General features: G+C 34.5%; 1 protein-coding gene across 3 annotated transcripts in view; it reads left to right on the top strand.

Moving 5' to 3' along the window:
* 5-HT2B (5-hydroxytryptamine (serotonin) receptor 2B) overlaps positions 1 to 19,313 on the top strand; it is a 69,600-nt gene that overhangs the window by 37,036 nt on the left and 13,251 nt on the right. For 2 of the 3 annotated variants that reach the window (XM_053745665.1, XM_053745667.1), the window contains exons 3-5: positions 2,289 to 2,391; positions 5,396 to 5,525; positions 16,753 to 16,951. In XM_053745665.1, the coding sequence (XP_053601640.1) occupies positions 2,289 to 2,391; positions 5,396 to 5,525; positions 16,753 to 16,951 (432 nt within the window). The remainder of the gene's footprint in view (positions 1 to 2,288; positions 2,392 to 5,395; positions 5,526 to 16,752; positions 16,952 to 19,313) is intronic. The other variant, XM_053745666.1, reaches the window with a different exon arrangement.

Raw genomic sequence — 19,313 nt, 5'->3', positions numbered from 1 at the left:
ATCGATCAAAATCAAATTCTTTAGCACTTTCGGCGTTTGCCACTAGTCTTGTGACTATAACTATTTTTCTAAATAAATATTTCAATAAAATCGGATCGGTAAACTCTAGTTTAGTTAAGATGAAAATTAAAACAATATTTTAAAAGTTATTATTTTAACAGTTTCAATTACAACGAGTAATTGAGGATGATACATATTATTTAATCGCGAAATTCACCACAGAAATGGCTAGTAATAAGTAAGCGTGAGTTGCACCCAACTCAACATTAACCTGCACAGATTTACGCAAAATACGCCATTTTGCTTAAACGTCAGCGGGTGGTTCGCAGAGCGTATTACTGCTGCATTCATACAATTGACATTACTATAGTACAGAGTAATTAATGTAGTCATATAGTAAAACTCATTCTTGTCTTTGTTGAAAAATTGTAATGTCAGCGCGACCGCAGCGGTCGAGACGCTCTGCGAACCACCCCAGCGGATCAAAGTTAACGTTAAAGATGACTGGTGCATCTAACTCTAAGTGTAGGGTCGGAGAAGACAATTTGACAAATTGCCTCATTGTCAAATAGAAAATGGTCCTTTCGCCGAAGGGCGTGCAGAATCCGAGATTCAGAAACCATTTTCTTGCTTCATTGAACAATCGATCAGTGACTGTCATTTGGTTTTAATGCGTGTTTTATGTTCCTGGGACCTAGCTATTTGAGCATATATCCCAAGTAATATTTAAAAATTCTAACTTTATTATTATAAATATGAAAGTACCTCTTAAAATTTTGTGTTTTTGTTAGAGTTGTGAAAATTTTCACACAGTTAAAGGTAATTCATTGTAAAACGTAGAACTATTCCTGTGGATTGTTAATATTAAACAAAAGTTTAGTTAACGCAGTATGAAGGGGTAAACCTTTACTCATTAATTAAACTTCTTTTTACAAGTTACAAGCTTTTGTACAACTTATAATGTGTATTCAGGTATATATTAAACTGAGTGAGTGACTGACTGACTGACAGACAACGCACGGCCAAAACTACTGGGCGTAGAAAGCTGAAATTTGGTGTGTAGATTCCTAGGTAGTGTAGGTGAGCACTAAAACGGGATTTCCTGAAATTCCCACTGGAAACGGATTTTTACTCATATACGAAGTTGTGGGCATAAGCATATAGTGATATAAGTACGTATGTTCGGGTGGAATCTTGTAACTCAATTTTGAAGTAGATATCTTCAACCGATTGAGCTGAAGATTGCACACGTTTAGTTGCACATTGCGGCACCGTGTGCTCCGTTGATTTTCATATTTTATTGACGTGCGTCGACGTATGTCGAACATATTTCTGCGTTGTCCGTCGACGCATGTCAAAATGACAGAGCAATGGGGTCTTGCTCTTAACTATAACACAGAGCGATGTTTGCAAAACTCTCGATTGAAATCAAGAAGTAGGTAATATAATCCCGATTGAGAAGGGCGAAACTTCTGTCGACAGCTGAATGCCTCTCAGTTTGTTTATTGTTTTTGTTTTATGTAGGTACATTTTTCTCTACTATTGGCTTTTAGCTTTCAGAACTCCTTCTTCTTCATAGACGTATCCCTCATGGCTGAGGGTCGTGGTCATTACGTGGAATGAAACACACACAACAACTTTCTTGGCATTATTAATGGAGTGGTTTACCATTGCCTTCTCCATTTCACACATAAGTAAATAATAATCAACCAATGTGCAGGTTTCCTCACGATGTTTTCCTTCACCGGAAGCAAGTGGTGGTCGATGAAAACTACTATATATGAGTCAGATTTGTATACAATCAGGCGGGCGTCTTAACCATTACACCACCACCGCTTCAGAACTTTTAACTAATTATAAATGCAAAAGTAGGTTTTGTTTGTTAAGGTATTTAGGAGTAGGGAGGTGGAGGACATAGGGTAGGTTAGACATTCACACGGGCAAACTGCGGTAATAAGCTATATAGTAAAAAATCATTTTCCATCATGACCCCACCGTGGATCGAACCCGGGGCCTCTCGGTTCAGTGGCAAGGTCTTTACCACTGCGCCACCGAGGTTGTCAGTCTCCACTTCTCCTTGTCTGATGTTAACCGACCTGTTACATATCTTTTTGCCACATTCCTCCTCCATCCACCTCTTCTTCGAGATGTGGGGAACTGAAGTAGGGAAGTTTTCACATTTATTACTCACATTGTGACTTGTACACATCGCAGTTAACGGCATTTTGAATTATAGCACGTCACGGTTCAGGGGATTTGTATTTTAAATTAATTATTGTTTGTTCCAGGCTTTTTCCCGCTACCGGCAGTATACTGCCTCACCTGGATCTGCCTGGACGTGCTACTGTGTACTGCATCGATCATGCACTTGTGCACTATTAGTGTTGATAGGTAAACAATTTGTTATTATTATTTTTATTAAACATAAACATAAAACTAGCTTTTGCCCACGGCTTCGCCCCCGTAAATTTCATAACAAAATCTCAGTAATTTTTTTATCGCGTACTATGTAAGATTGATAAACATTGGTAAACAACAGAACACGTCTACTGAGGTGGTTGTCCGTTCTTCCACAGACGTGGTCAGCCCATTGCCACTTCAGCTTGCCGACTTTTTCGGCTATGTCGGGTACTTTCGTTCTCTGTCGGATGACCTCATTTCGGACACGAACCCGCAGTGAGATCTTGAGCACTTAACCAATGGCAACCTAATTAAAAAAATTTAAAATATATTATCCGTTACCTAGCAGCTAGTCTAGTCATCATGCCGGACTGCCACACCACCGGCCGGTCCTGGGTTCGGTCCCTAGTCAAGTCAAAATAAAAATATATATTTTTGAAATAGACCTGGGTCTTGAATTATGTTACGAAAATAAAAATGTTGAGAGTATTCTATATAATAAATCTCAAATACTTTGTGGCTAATTCAATCTATGTGATTTGTCTTCATCTATACTAATATTATACATAATAGTTAACAAAGTGTTAACACTCGATGTACCCATCAAAAACTGCTTTACTCGGTAATAGCATACTATGTATGGCACCGAAAATTTACAACAAAATTCCAAATCAATATAAAAGCTTAAATTTAAATCTATTTAAAAAGCACCTCAAGTCTTTATTAACTGATAAATGTTATTATACTTTAAATGAATTCTTTAATGATAGACTCGGATAGAATTTAGTGCTAGTATACATTATAATTCTTTTTTTTGTTTTGGATTTGTAGTGGATAGCATGCTCCTCTTTAGGTATTTATTTATATTTGCATACCTATATTCGGTAAAACATGTAAGTTTAATTCATTTTGACATCAATTTGTACATTTGTACTCATGTTTGTGGCAAATAAATGTTTTCTTTCTTTCTTTGTTTTCTATAAACAGGTAAACGTTTGTGACTTTATATATTTGAGTCGGACAATCTCCGCAACTACCGAACAGATTTCAAAAATTATTTCACCATTAGAAAGCTACATTAACCTAGATTGCTATAGGCCATTTTTGTTTTGAAACAATTATTAGTATTCAGTCAGATCAATTAACATTTATAAAGAAAATTCATCAATTCATCTCAAAATTCCCACGGGAGCGAAACCCCGAACAACGTTTAGTTGTTATTAAATTGTTGTACAAGTCCAGCTGTCTTTAAACTTAAAGATATCTATTTAATAATTATTTTGTAGTTCCTTCATGAACTGTATCTATATCGGTTTGGAGCTGGGCCAAAGAGAGAACAGAATGGATAAAATGTCATTGAAACTAGTGAGAGCTTTTAAATATCTCAATCTTATTAGAAAATTTACGAATTAATTCACACTTTTTATCTGATTGCATAGAAAAGTTTATGTATTTTAGTAGTAGTTTATGCACTTTGCAGCTGATCTTCTACTTAATAGGTGAAGTTACAAGACAGCAAGTTGAAAATAAGTACATAATTGACAGTAATAACCTAAATATCTCATGTAAAAATCGAATTTAGTAATTAATAGAAAATTGATATAGAATGTTGTGCACGTCTGTCATAAATGAAAACACTAGGTTAAGTTATCAATATGTAAAATGTGATTGTATTGTGTTTATGTAGTCGATGTGCCTAAATAATAAATAAATAAAAACCGCGCTGTCATTACAATACTTAACATTACCCTATTAAACGTCAATATATGCTTTATAAATGCAAAAGTATGTCAGTCTGTTCGCTTTCATGGCCAAACCGCTGGACGATTTTGATGAAATTTGGTATGCACGTAGTAAAGAACCCCATTCGAACATAGAATACTTTTTTCAAAAATCAATCCCAAATGACTATAATGGGGGGTGGAAGTAAGAAAATCATGTCTGCTTCGTTTTCACAGACAAATTCGCCGGACAAAAGCTAGTAATTTTATAAAGTCTGCTAATAGATTTTTTCTAGTTTTTATAATAATTTGAAAAATGTATTGACAGAGCACGGCCGCGGTCAAAACGCTCGTAAGAACGACCCATAAAATAAGGTTAAAACACCTTTACCTCTAAGCGTAATCTACATCCAGTTTAATTAATATAATGCAGCATACAACGGAAAATTGAGTTTCACGTTCCAAAAGAAAACAAACATTCAAGAAGATAATAAGTTTTCCAATACGCTTTGTGACTCTCCGAGGTCTTGGAAATTGAAAAGGTCTTAGCTAAAAACGTCTGTTTCGCAAAATGTCATCGTAAAATCTTTGGTTACTTTCTCAAAATGCAAACTCACACAATTTCATTTATTTTTACAAGCTTTTATTTAGTTTCACCTGTCTGTCGGTATGTCTCTAATCAAATCTTCTAAGTTGTCTCTAAGTTCAATTTCACTTGATAGTGCAGGATTGGCTAGTATCGGCTTCCAACGAGGGAACTCCTAAACTTTAATAGCAGGGTTGAAAAATTTAACACGTGGCTATAGTTCTGATCGCAATGCAATATTTTATGTTGTAGATTTGGACGAGTTCCCTACGAGGGTATTCCTCAACCGTTTATGTATGGATACGGTTTATGGTGACGTTAAATAAAACAAGATCTTCCAAACGACAATAAAAGCTTGTATTAAAAATGTACTTTCCTGTAACCAACTAATTATGATTATATTAAGATGACGACCTCGGTGGCGCAGTGGTAAAGTGCTTGCCTCTGAACCGTAAGACCTCGACATAGGTATGAAAGAAAAATATGTTTTATCTATAGGTCCCGGGTTCAATCCCCGGTCGGGTCATAATGGAAAATCATATTTTTCTGATTGGCCCGGGTCTTGGATGTACTATATATGTATTTGTCGCAAAATATAGTATCGTTGAGTTATTATCCCAAAATACAAGTCTCGAACTTACTTTGGGGCTAACTCGATTTGTCTTAATATTATTTATTTTATTTTCAGATATCTTTCGTTACGCTACCCAATGCGTTTCGGCAGAAATAAGACGAGGAAGAGGGTCACAGTGAAGATAGCTTTCGTCTGGATATTGTCCACCGCCATGAGTCTTCCATTGAGTCTTATGTATTCCAAGGTATGACTATTATTAGTAAGGGTGAAGTAATTCACAGGAATTATGGGTTTGTATTTCACTTCTCACCGTTGAATCGATTCACAATTCGTTGCGTCACAATGGCGCAATGTGATTGGTTAGCAGCGTCTCACTTCGAATCTGTGCGATAGTGAGAAGTGAAATGCAAAACCGCACTTCGCCACAGATGTCCACCTACGAACCGAAAATATCCACGTTCGAATCCTACTCGTGCCACGCGCAATGTGTTAAACATAATAATGCCAATTTAAATTAATTGGTCTATTTTATTAATTCTTCCTTTTCTACAGCTCATGTCTTCCACTGCAGGATAAAAAGCCTATTCCAATTCACGCCTAGCTTCACTGTCTTGAGCACTTTTTCTCCATGACGATCGTCCAATCTTATCGTTTCTCTAGCGGTCAGCTAGTTTACCTCGCTTTCTTCAGTCCCAGTTCTCAGTCTCAAAATTTTACAGCCCCACCATATTAATCACCACTCCATTAATATTGGCCACGAAAGCGATGTAGCGCATAAATTTGCTTCAGAATCTACTAACAAACAACTTCAAGTTGCAAATTCATTAGGAAAATCAATACTTTATACTTCGATGTTCTTAGAACCATTTAGTGGCATAGCGTGGGACATTACCGCCAGGGGCATAATAATAACTTGCCGCCCCTTTGACGTCATAACATTCAATGGCATAGCTTGGGTCATTCCCGCGCGGGGCATATAATTAGCCGCCTCGTTTGAAGACGTTATTTGCCGCCACTTAAGTAGCACGTAGCTGTTTTTACAACTCACGTGAGACAGTGACCATCGCGTGTCGCGTCTTAGTAACGGTTCTCTTTTAAACGTGATCACCTGACGTGTATAAATGGGATAATTTTAACGCCCTTCAAATTTTTCGGCGCCCAAGGCAGCCTCTGCCTTTCATTACACTACTCTTTTGAAACAATTTAATTGATACAACTGAATATAAACTGACCTATCATAACTATTTTGGGAACACTCGAGGATAAACTTTGCGGTGAGGTTAAACTTGTTCAATTGAAATGTATTTCTAAAAATTACTGAAGACAGTTTATTTCAAGCTTCGAAGAGGGCAAAGCTTTAAATTGTAAGTACAGAAATATACTGAAACAAGTCTACAGAATATATAATGAATTCATAACTGATGAGTTTTTAGTACCTATTTTCATTCGCAATTATGACGGTAAAACGGTGGTGGTTTAGTGGTTACGATCCCTGTGCTCGAAAGGTCTATAATATATAGAATCTGGGGATTCTACTCGTGTCATCACTATGGAGTAAATTAGTTTACAAAGATTCTCTATGGCTTATGGTGAAAAAATACAGTCATAAAACCTGCAATATCACTTCACTACTTATTTAGTAGTGTAAACAACTACTGGTCACTAAATAACATTCATATAAAGTCATGTCTGAGTGCGTAGTGTGACTTGCTATTAAACATCTCACCACTGAATCGATTCGCAGTGAGACGCAGTTATCCAATCACAATGCACTATTGTGACGCAATGACAACCACACCGCAATGGTTTTCTGTATCTCACTTTGAATCAACTCGATATAGCGATAACTAGTGTGCAAATTCTCACTTCGCTCTCAGATGCCATTACGCGAATAAATTCTGACACCAATAACAGTATCACACACGTCAAAAAAAAGTTAAATTGGTGTACAATCTTGAGCAGTACCAGTAGGTTTTTAACGTGAGAACTTTAAATCAAAGGCTAGCGTCTTTATCACGAGTCTAAAATGGTTATTCGACAATTGCTTCGTCTACGAACGTTTCGTCGACAGAATGTCTCCTCTACTCTGTCGGCGAATGGTTCGTAGAGGAAGGGTTCTGTCGTTCAGATGCCCGATGTCGAAACATTCTGTCGACGAAACGTTCGTAGACGAAGCAATTGTCGGAGAACCCTGAGTCTGAAATGGTTCTCCGACAACTGGACTAACACCGCTACAGTACATTTTAATGAGATTTATACAGTTTTTCACGACCTTGCTAAAGGCTAGCGTTGACAATGCAGACAGGGTTGTCACATATTAATTAAGCATATTAATTATTTATTAGTTTGAAACATATTAATTATTAATTTACATATTAATTATTAATTTACACAGAAAATGGCAAAAAGGGTGCTTTAAAAATAAAAAGACAATCACTAATTCAGTTCCAAAGCCTTTGAATTACTTTGCGTAGTGCAGTCGCTTGAAATTTAACTGTAGGATAGGAACCAAATGTCGGCCTGTTGTGACAACAATAACTATCATACAAACATACTATCATGTAAATATATCGTACGTAATATCAAATAAAAGCTTTTTATCTATATGTATAAAATGCATAAAATTTCCATTTCAAATGCATTAACTGAACGGATACCAGCTGTTTGTGCACTGAAACTAATACACATTAAAACTAATAAATTACACGAAACCATGTTTCAGTGCTTCATATATTACTAGGTGTGTATCACTCTCCACCCTTAAAATTATTCCACAAAAATCGCATTGGTCCGTTGGTCTATTTTACCGTAAAAAATGACAAACATACATACTTTCACATTTATAATACTACGTGTGGTAATTTAGTACAGATTTTTATGGTTTACTCGAAAAAACTCATGAAATATCTCCTACCTGCCTCTATAGCCAATCACGAAGTTTTATCACACAACGATCGTTCGCTCCTTCGCGCCTAACTTTCGGGTATAAAATTACTAAATTGGTTCCTCCAACTTTCATTAATATCTTTTCTTCTTAAATGGAATTTTTATAAAGTTTCACCAATTACGTTCTATAGTTTTTTTAATATATGTAGCTCTCAGGTCCCACTGCTGGGCAAAAGCCGTCCCTTTTTGTTTCTAAACACATTCCTCGTTATTAAAACTTGTTAAATAAATAAGCTTGTCTGCAGAAATGTTATTTATTTCAGTACTATCTATAATATTGCCACTTACTCGTAAAGTACAGTAGCGTGTACTCAGAGAGGCCTGTGCTCAGCAGTGGGCACAAATAGGCTGAAATGATGATGATGATTTCTAAGTAACAATAATATGTTACGAATTTAACGTACGGTTAGATCCAGGGCTGAAACGACACGAAACCCACGATACGACGCTACGCGTAGGCATCTAAAAATATTTAAAAAAAGTTCAACCATATTTAATCGTATCGCATCACACTGCCTCACCACGATTGTAATTTATCAAGGTAAAAATAGCTCTTATCCTAATTGGAATTAAAATTACAAATAAAAAACACGGATAAAAAAACAGGAAAGGTTTTATACCGAACCGGTATCCGATCCCATCGAATTTTTAAATAGGTTTTAATTTTCCGGTCACTAAGCAAAGATCGAGTTTACCCTTAAGTACACTCGATGACAAAAATGTTTCTTTTGTTTTATATGTTCACATAATGCGTGCTCTTAATATTTTTTTCCTAAAATAAGTAAGTTAGGTACTTGACAGTCTTATTCTTTCATTTTTCACGTGTGATTATCGACCGAAAAGTTAATGGAAAGTTTCATTGTAATATACTCCTTTTGTATATACACTAAATTGTATTTATACATTTTACTTTAATCACATGTACATAATTAATCTATCTGATTAATAGTATATATTATATTGGGACAAATCACACAGATTGAGATAGCCCCAAAGTAAGTTCGAGACTTGTGTTATGGGATACTAACTCAACGATACTATATTTTATAACAAATACATATATAAACATCCAAGACCCAGACTCAGAAAAAGATCATTTTCCATCATGACCTGACCGGGGATCAAACCCGGGACCTCTCGGTTCAGTGGAACTTTACCACTGCGCCACCGAGGTCGTCAAGAAGGAAGAATAAGAATTTAGAATTGTATCGGTTTAAAGGTAAATATATGAAATTCTCACAAAGTATACCATATTGTTCTAAATATATAACAAAATGCACCCCGGGAGTGGCTACAAGGTAGTTCAGTTTTAAATCGATAAAAGCACTTTTCATCATAAAAGTATGCTAATACACTTCCATATTAAATATGCAACAGCACTTGAACACAAAATATTTTAACACAAGCAGAGCTTAGGGACGATATTCAATTGAAATAACGTTTTGTAATCATTTTGAACATCTTGTGATTAAGCAATATTTTGTTTTATCCAATGACTACTATGAACCATTTGCTTACTTATTCAAAAAATTAAAAAGACATTTAATCATTGACCATATCATTTTAATTGATGCCCAAAAATTTTTTTTATAACGTACAGTTCGACAAAACCGAAATCGTTCTTTTAGGTAAGCAACTCAACATCATGAATTTTTGTCACGCGAACAAGATATCTCTAACGACAATAAAAGATGCGTGACAAATTTAACTTTTATAAAAAATAACTTAAAACTTAATAAGTGAGTAAAATTACTATATTGCATCAATACAAAATACAAGATATACATATGAACAAGACAAATGGACAAATATACAATAAGCGACCTTATAGCTAAGGGTATACAGTTATATTTCAGTAAGTGTTATTCATCCATAAGGAAGGCCTGTGCCTCAGCAGTGGGGATTTCTAAATGGCTGTCGATGATAACGATTATAAGTGTTATACTAACAAAAAGTAAAAATAAGAATTAGCAAAAATACCGTAGATGTACAATTTACCTTTTGAATTTACTTTTTTAATCTAAATTCTGTGATTCGATACACACTGCAAAGGGTTGCATGAATAATAACTTGTGGCCGGGAACACCCAGGGGGTGAGTTATAACCCGATTAAAACCCAATACTGTGAGCCTAGTAGATTTTTTACAGGTTAGGGAAGTACCGAACAGCAGCTGTGGCATTTACTATATTATTTATAAATATTATGTAAATAATCCCACCTCTCCAATCACGCGTGTGCTGCAAAAAGCATTTGACAATTGGGTTGAATTTATCCCGTAAAGTTACAAACGGCGCTTAAAAAAAAAAAGATTTAACATTTTTTATTTTGCGGCCAGTAGTTCCCGGCCTAAATTAGGACTACTGCAGAGCATATAATTCTGTAGATAACATACGAAGCTACTTGGAGATGAAGTGTCAGACAGGTGGCCGGTCGGAAAACTATAGCCACGTTACGTTATTGATTACTTTTCAATCTGACAGCTGGCTTTGAAGCGTCACTCTTAAGAATTACCTAGAAAATGCTTAGATGAGATAGATATATTTATTTCGTGAAACACATGTAAATAAATATGCGAGCAGTAGGTGTGACTAAGGAGGTTTATGTTTTGTTCTTCACATAAACTTACTTTATTGTTTGTATAATTTTTTAATAAATTTTAGTGACTCTTCTAAAAAGTATAGTAATTATCTATAACGAAAAGAAAAGTATACTAATTACCTACAACAAAAAGAAAATAAAACACTTTTGTCTACGTCTGTACAGAACTGGTCAACTCTGCTTATATAGGATACATATTTACTTACATACAATACATTATTGACTTAGGAGAGAGGTTAACATGGACTTACGTCGAAGTAATAAAGCAGCTGTTTTTCTTATCCAACTTTGGAACTCATTTAAGGTTGCCTTTACACGATGTTATTACTCAAGTTTTGTGAGCTTAAGGTCTGTCAAATTTTGTGTGAAGAAATGACCGTGAGTTGTCGTATGTAATTTCTTTTTAATTTCAGTTATTTATACTATGGAATGCAGATCTGTTTCTCAAATTACACGGAGGTGTCACTTAGGTAATAACTTACTATTAATTTTTTTTCAGACGGTAGGAGCTTTCACTTGTTGAGTTAAATAATTAATTCTCTATATATTTTGTTTTCAAAAGTAGAATTTACATTAAATATTATTCATAGCCACAAAATATGTATCCCTTCTGAAAAGTTTACGCATTCTGTTTCGCGAGTTTGACGAAATTCAAAAGGGATTTTGAAGCCGATATGGAATCCGGGGTATGGAATAAGAAAAGTATAGAATAGAAACTTCATAATATCAGACAACACCCTATTTACTATATGATCCAATGCTTGATTATTAGATATTTCGTCTAGCTTTAAGTCAGCCTATTGTGCGTTTACAAATTGTATTTTTGTGCATTAAAGCTTATAATAAATTAATAAATATTTGTAATATCCAGACTTCAAATATCTTCCTTGTCAATTTATTTAAGCCATGCGTAAGAAACACTAAATCCATAGAAATAACTGATATTCAGACAATAAATCTGTAGGTACTAATACTATAAATATGAAGATGTTTTAAATCAATATGACGCCTACACCATCGCACCGCTCCCACCCAACAAGATCACGTTCATTGAAAATTGAATTTTAAAGTGTTCACAGTTGATATACTTTACATTGCCGACATCTGACGACCCCGGTGGCGCAGTGGTAAAGTGCTTACTACTGAACCGAGAGGTCCCGGGTTCGATCCACGGTCGGGTCATGATGGAAAATGATCTTTTTCTGATTGGCCCGGGTCTTGGATGTTTATATGTTATAAAATATAGTATCGTTGAGTTAGTATCCCATAACACAAGTCACGAACTTACTTTGGGGCTAGCTCAATCTGTGTGATATGTCCTAATATATTTATACATTGCCAACAAATTAGCAGACTAGTCGGTGTCAGCTCTCGTCTTGTCAATGTAAAGTATGTCTATTGACGACGTTTTAAAGCTCATTTTTCTATCAACAACATCTTGGCGGGTGTGAGCGATGCGGTCGTTGACTTTAAACTCAACTACTAGTCCAATTTGATTACGTATGGCCAGTTTCAATTAATACAGTCTGTATTAACGATCAATACCGGGATACAGTATTCCTGTATTGACGATCTTCATAAAAACTTATTTTTGAACAAAATTAATATTCTAGAATATAAGATAGAGGCGTAAAGCAAAGTTTGTGTTTAATAAAAAAAATATAGGTTCCTTCTACATACTCGTTATTTTATATATTTTTCCCTATAAAGCTGGGCTCTCGTTAGTCCTTCCAGAGCTGTCGTAAAAGTTTTTAATTTTTACAACTCTTCATAAAACTCGATATTAGGCTGCGAACAATTTTCGGGGGCTGAAGCCTATTCTGAAATCCCTTTGTTCGATTTATATTTACACAATAAAGTTTTGAACGAGATCGTTATAGAAGGAAGATTAACACAAATTTTGATTATTTGTTTTTTTTTTTTTTTTCAGAAATGGTTTAATGTTTCATATTACCTACGCTTTTAATTTATTTGTTTAAAAACCAGTCAACCATTAGAATAGCAAGGTGGTGATATAAAGTGTAATTAAACTCTAAAAATACTCAATTTAAAATAAGAAAAAAATAAAAAAATATGTATATAATAAATTCATCGATAAATTTACATATACGTACTATACAAAACTAAATCATATACATCCAAATCCTAATTAATATTATAAATACGAAAGTGAGTTTGTTTGTCTGTTACCTCTTTACGCTCTATCTACTCAACGAATCATTGTGAAATGTTGCATACATGTAGTTCGAAGTATGGAAAAGGACATAGGGTACCTTTCATCCCGGAAAATTAACGCGGACGAAGCCGCGGGCTAAAGGTATAATACATATAATACTCAAATAATTATAAGTAAATATAAATATTGGAGATGTGTCATGTTTAGGGAGCAGTTCTCAATACAGAATTTAGGATAAAAATAAACTGAGTGACTAGTGATTAGTAAGCAACACAAGTCAGGCAATCCAATAAGTCGTCACACCACAATGGCGCCTGATCCTTCCATTTCAAAGGCTAATGAACTACAGAATTCAGATTCAGATGTTTTCTTATTTCCTTTTGCGAAAGTTCGTTATATTCTGACCGGCGAAGCAAAATGTAATATTATAATGCGGAAGTAAGTTTATTTGTTTGTTTGTTATATCTTCACGCATTATCTACTGGACCGATTGTTTTGAAATTTGGTACACGGGTAGAAAATAAGCTTGAATAACACATAGGGTACTTTTTATCCCGAAATTCCCACGGGAGCGAAGCCCCATGACGCAGCTAGTAACTAATATTAGCTAAATTGAAACAAGAATTTTTATTTCGCAAGTCCATACTAATATTATAAAGGGAAAAGATTTGTATTTTTGTTTTGATAGGAAGAAACTCAAAAACTTTTTGATTTTGATGAAATTTGGCACAGAAATGAACGACACCCTAAGGAGTAACACAGGTAACTTTTTTTATTATTGGTTTACCCGAGTGAATCCGGGACGGGCCGCTATAGTTACATATTTTATATTTCAATTCTTTTATATCAAATTTTGAAGAATATTCTTGATTTGTTAATTTTTAATAGCTTTGGTATATATTGTTTATTTTATTAGTGTTAATATAGTTATTTATCATCTGTGTCATTATGCTCCCGTTTCGATTCTGTAAATTTCGTAAATTTGTAAACATATGAACAATTTAGCAACTTTGAACATTTTAGCATCTTGTTCCTAACTCTGCGAAAGGAGTCTAGTTATAAAATACTAGCTGCGCCCCAGGGCTTCGCTCCCGTGGGAATTTCGAGATAAAAAGTGAAACCCTATGAGTTATTCCAGGTTATTCTACCCGTGTACCGAATTTCATGACAATCCGTCCAGTAGATTTTGCGTGAAAGAGTAACAAATAAACATATATATATATACACATACATCCTCAGAAATTTTCACATAAATCATCAAATTTGAAAAACATTTAGTTACACAGTAAGGGAAATTTTCCATTTTCCACACAACATAAGTAATAAATAAGAATTATACGTCATAACTTTTACAAGAATTGTATATTTGAACGATGCCCACACACGCAACATAGCTGCAATGTGGACCTTGAGTGCAAGCTATGGGCAAAAGTTCGACTTAAATTGAGACCATTTTTACTAATACATATATGTACCTATATTTATCGATATATTTATTATATACATTTATTTTTATTATTATTTTACCTTATTTAAATTTGAGTAAGATTTTTCTTTTTTTTATTTAGTTGCTTTTTATGGCACCACCTTGTTATCTCTGTTTGGTTTAATAGTTGACTGGCTAGCACCAGTTTTTGTACATTTTTTGTTCTGTAATTTAGTGCAACAGTTTTACTAAATAAATACATTAAAAACTGTTGAACATACATAAAAAAATACATAAATGAAAAACGGTTAAAAATTGATTCCGCTCTGCCAACAACAAAATAAATTCTTTATTTCTGCTCTTTGGAGGTAGAAAAAAGTCTATTTTTGAACTCGAGTCTTTATCTACATCTACTACAAATTTCATCAGAATCGGTTCAGCGGATTTGCCGTGAAAGCGAGGCAAACAAATATAACCAAAGAACTGACAATAAATTGGACTTACACTATGAGTTTTAAAAAAACCAGTGACGTTCTAATGCATTGAAAATTGCAACACGTGCCGTGAATATTGTACTTGTTAGGCAGTGCATTTGTTATATACATGGTCCCAGGTAGCTGCATGTGTAATACTGTGAGTTTTGGCCGGGATTATCCTCACGTCTTGTTATACTGTTGCAATGCAATCATCTGAGACTTTTATTCTATATGGTACGCAAAATACTTTTTGTTCATTGTATTTAGTTCCTAGCGGATCCTGTGCTTCGACATTCTGCAACTGGGAAAGTAGCCGGGAAAACGCTCCGATGAGAGTAATTATTTTCTTTCAATTTTGTTGCTATATTATTATTTGGATTTTAATTACTAAAGGTAGTTACAAAGAAAAATTTTCATTATATGCAAATATAGATTTTTTTGTAGTTTTTAAATAGGTAAAATTGAGGACAATGTAAAGTGATAACAGTTAAGGTAAGAACGGTAAACCAAAAATTTGGTTGTCACGCACAGTCACATGGAAACGGTGAATTACGGTTGAGCTTTTTTTTTCCACGTATTGCGTAGAATCGTTTATATTTTTATATTCAGCTTATGATAACGTATTAACTTAACGATAACGATTAGCTATAATAAGCCTTTTAACCTTTTGATCATGACATCAAAAGGCAAAAGCAGATTATTCAGTGATTCGCATTTATTTTTAAATCTAATGATATTATATGCGTTGATAAAAGTGTACAGGTATCATATAATATAATACATGAATAAATTAATTATATTTTTAAATTTAAAGCGGGTAAAGCTGAAAACAGTTATGGAGATGGAGATACTTATTTCGGAGTTTTATATCGTTAAAGTATTTTTACGAAGAATAATCAACAGCTAATAATATAGATTTGGGATAAAATATATATCTGGCGATCCTGCCCTATTAAGAAGATAATTAATCATTATTTATTACTACATATTTAACTACAAAGCTGGGATGATTGATTACCCGTATTGTCGTAGAACAATGAACATCAATTCTCTACTTGGTTTTGCAACGTTCAAGTTTATCTCAAATAACGCTTCAAACAAAACAAAACAAAACAATATTGCTTGTTGAAATAAACCAGTGATTTATTATAAGAATGTGTACGAAAAAGAAATTTGTCTTACATTTGTTTGAAACTTAATTGATTGCACACATCATATGCTTATTATATAATAAGAATATATATATTTTATTTTTCTTCCTAGAAGAAGAACTAAGAATATTCTATTTTAACTAAGAATATTTTTCTTCCTTTATTTAATTTGAAAGCATAACATTTATTCCCTGTGTCAGATTTTTAAATTAACATGCAAATGTCAAAGCCATTAGTTGAGAAACTGGAAAGCTATAATTTAGCGCCATATTGACTTTTACATTTGCGTGGGAGGAGATGACCATTCAAAGTTTTCTTTTCGCCCCTTGACCAGCATGAAATACTGGTTTATACTTTATCAAATTAGCCAATTGTAGTGTCCAACTGATACTAGCAAATTATGTAAGGAATAAATATCTGGGTATGCCGTTCTCGCCAGGGCCTGGTAGAAGGGCTAAACGCAACGCGTGCTAATGGTCAACTAGTCTGACAACTATGAATGCCGAGGACCATGCGAAGTGGCGACGACAAAGTAAGAAAGCGGAACACATTGGCTTAGGAAACGACCGATAAAATGCTCATTTAAGTGAGAGAGAGAGGGTGTCTCACTGATGAACATATGTATTCCATTCCTTTTAAAGGAAAACAATCAACAAACCATCATCTAGTCATCAACTAAGATTCTTACTTGTTTCAGAATGCAGAATCAGTCCTGATCGAGGGTTCGTGTCAAATCCCAGACCCACTGTACAAGGCGATTGGATCCATAATCTGCTTCTACATACCGCTAGTGGTGATGCTGCTAACGTACGCATTGACGGTACAACTCCTGGCGAGGCAGAGGAAGGGGCTTGGAGCTGGCTGGGCTGCTGGATGGCTGGGTGCGCCTCCAATCGGTATTGTTTGTAGTGGTCTTACCTGCTTGTCGATAGGAGTCCAGGTAGATAAAAGGCCAATGCTTTAAAACACATCATTTTTCTTTAAGCTTCGATGCTAATTCAACGATGGACTCTTTCCTGAAAAATATTTTATATTTACAGCCTTATTGATGGTAGCCATTAGGTCATCCTGGGTGCAGGTGTTAGGGTAACAGGTGCTTGATTATTCGATAAGAGGCTAGGTACTATAACTATACATATAATACATATAGGAGATATTGAACAAAAATAATTATGAGGGTCTTTATGTGACTAAACAAATTTTATGATATTCATAGGAAACTCTTCTGGCTATGCCACTTTCGCTTGGTTCCAGTCCGCATTCTGTCGAACCCCTTCCAAACCCAAAAATTGCTAACGATTCCATAATGGTCTGTCAATAAAAAATATCGAAGACTCCAAGTGACTCCAAGTCCGAAGTGGTGAAGGAAACGGTAGTAAAATGGACCTGGGGTTACTATCTGTTAATGTGATCCAGTTTAAACCTAAACTTACTTGCATTGTAAATTCGTGCTATCATTTTTAATACTAATGATATATTAAAAATTAATAATTACATAATTCATTTAATTTTCTTAATTTAAGTGCAACGTTGAATAAAAGTTTATGATAATATTCAAAAAGAATCACCATCAAAAATCGCCCTTATTTTACATTTTATGTATTCCAATGCTGTTGTTGTCATTCGCACACCTTTTTACCTGACACCTCGGCATAATTTCATATTCATTAAAACGCAATTTGCTTTCAAAGTCTATCTATACAATAATATTCACATCGTAGTACCTCAACATCGAAGATTAAGCCCTTCTAACTCGTACCTCTTAATTCAAAGCAATAAGAACTGAAATCGCGTGAAGACGCCAAGCAACTCTTGTACAATGTGCGTGCTTCTGCGTAATTAATTAAACATCTCGGGCAAGTTAATTAAAATGGATAATTGTGCGGTAGTTTATCTCTTTGATATTTGCATTAACAGGGATTATCTTGATTAATTTTAAATTTGTCACCTTTTTACAGAAGATTCATGTTTCTTATGATACCAAAGATTTGGTTCCAAAACGAGATGCAGCTTCGTTCGAGGATTTAATTAGCTATTTATATGCCACTCTCAGGCAAAAGCCACATGTGCTAAATCTTTCCACATATTCTGTTATTTGTTCTTTTCATCCATTCCTCATCGAATGCCCTTAAATTTATCTATCTTTTCCTTGTGTTGCCTATAACCAAGTGTTGGATTCTAAGCAGCTCACACGTGTGCATGTCTCTCATGCGACAATCGTGTTCTCATTTAGTGTATCTGTTTTATTAGCTCATCAATATATGGTATTACCAATAAAAAACAAATACAGTACAATCAAAACTAAATTAAAAATTAAAAAACCTCCGAATCCATATTTGTTGCATCCGGGAAGATGGGATTCTTCTCTTTATCAAATGCGCCGCCAAACAGCTGAACGCACATTTTACAAACATAGCTAAGGACACTTTTGATTAAATTCTCTATCAAATAAAAAAACTAGATCCAAATCTGTTCGGTTGTTTGGCTGCTACGATGCCACGGACAGTCATACAGATATGGAGAGACACGTTAAACTTATAACTACTTCTGTAGTAGGGGATAAAAATGAAACAGTACCAAATAAAACCCGGAACTATTATTTAGCACATAAATCTTATATGTATAAATAAGTAAAAGATTTTGTAATAGGAGAGTGCTGGAAAGGACCTATAGATAGGTATAAAATGATATCAAAGGCAACTTTGACATCTTAAACGGCTTATGGCTGAATAAATGGGTTTCAGAATCCCTCGCATAATGATCTGAAATGTCGCATTAAGATCTGTTTTTGCTGAATCTCGACGGTTATGGTTTACGAGCCTTGAAATAATCGAGTCGGCAACAATTATTCACATATTAGGAGGAGCCAGCATTTTAAACAAAACTAGATTTTTCTCTAGACTTCGTTTACGTGCTTGAAATAAAATTCAATCTTATATTTCCAAATAAAAAGAGTAAAACTACAATTGTCTAATAAAAATATACCTACTGCAAATCGGTGTAAGACGTAAAGAGATGAATTAATTTGGCATGGTCACGATGGCTCGGTGGTTTGAGCTCTATCTCGGATATAGTCGGGGTTTAATCCCCGCTCGATTTCATAGTTTTTTTTATCTCATTATTTTTTTTAAATAGTTTAATTCCCCTAATATTTAAATTAGAATAGTCGAAGTAAAAGAGGTATTCCATAATTTTCCATTCCTATGGGAGTTTCGAAGTACGTAGCGGAATGGAACAGTGAGAATGCTCAGTAAACCG

Source organism: Plodia interpunctella, chromosome 5, assembly GCF_027563975.2.
Source record: "Plodia interpunctella isolate USDA-ARS_2022_Savannah chromosome 5, ilPloInte3.2, whole genome shotgun sequence".
Classification (NCBI taxonomy): Eukaryota; Metazoa; Arthropoda; class Insecta; order Lepidoptera; family Pyralidae; genus Plodia; species Plodia interpunctella.
Note: the sequence above shows the minus strand (reverse complement) of the source record. Positions and strands in the feature narration are given on the sequence as shown.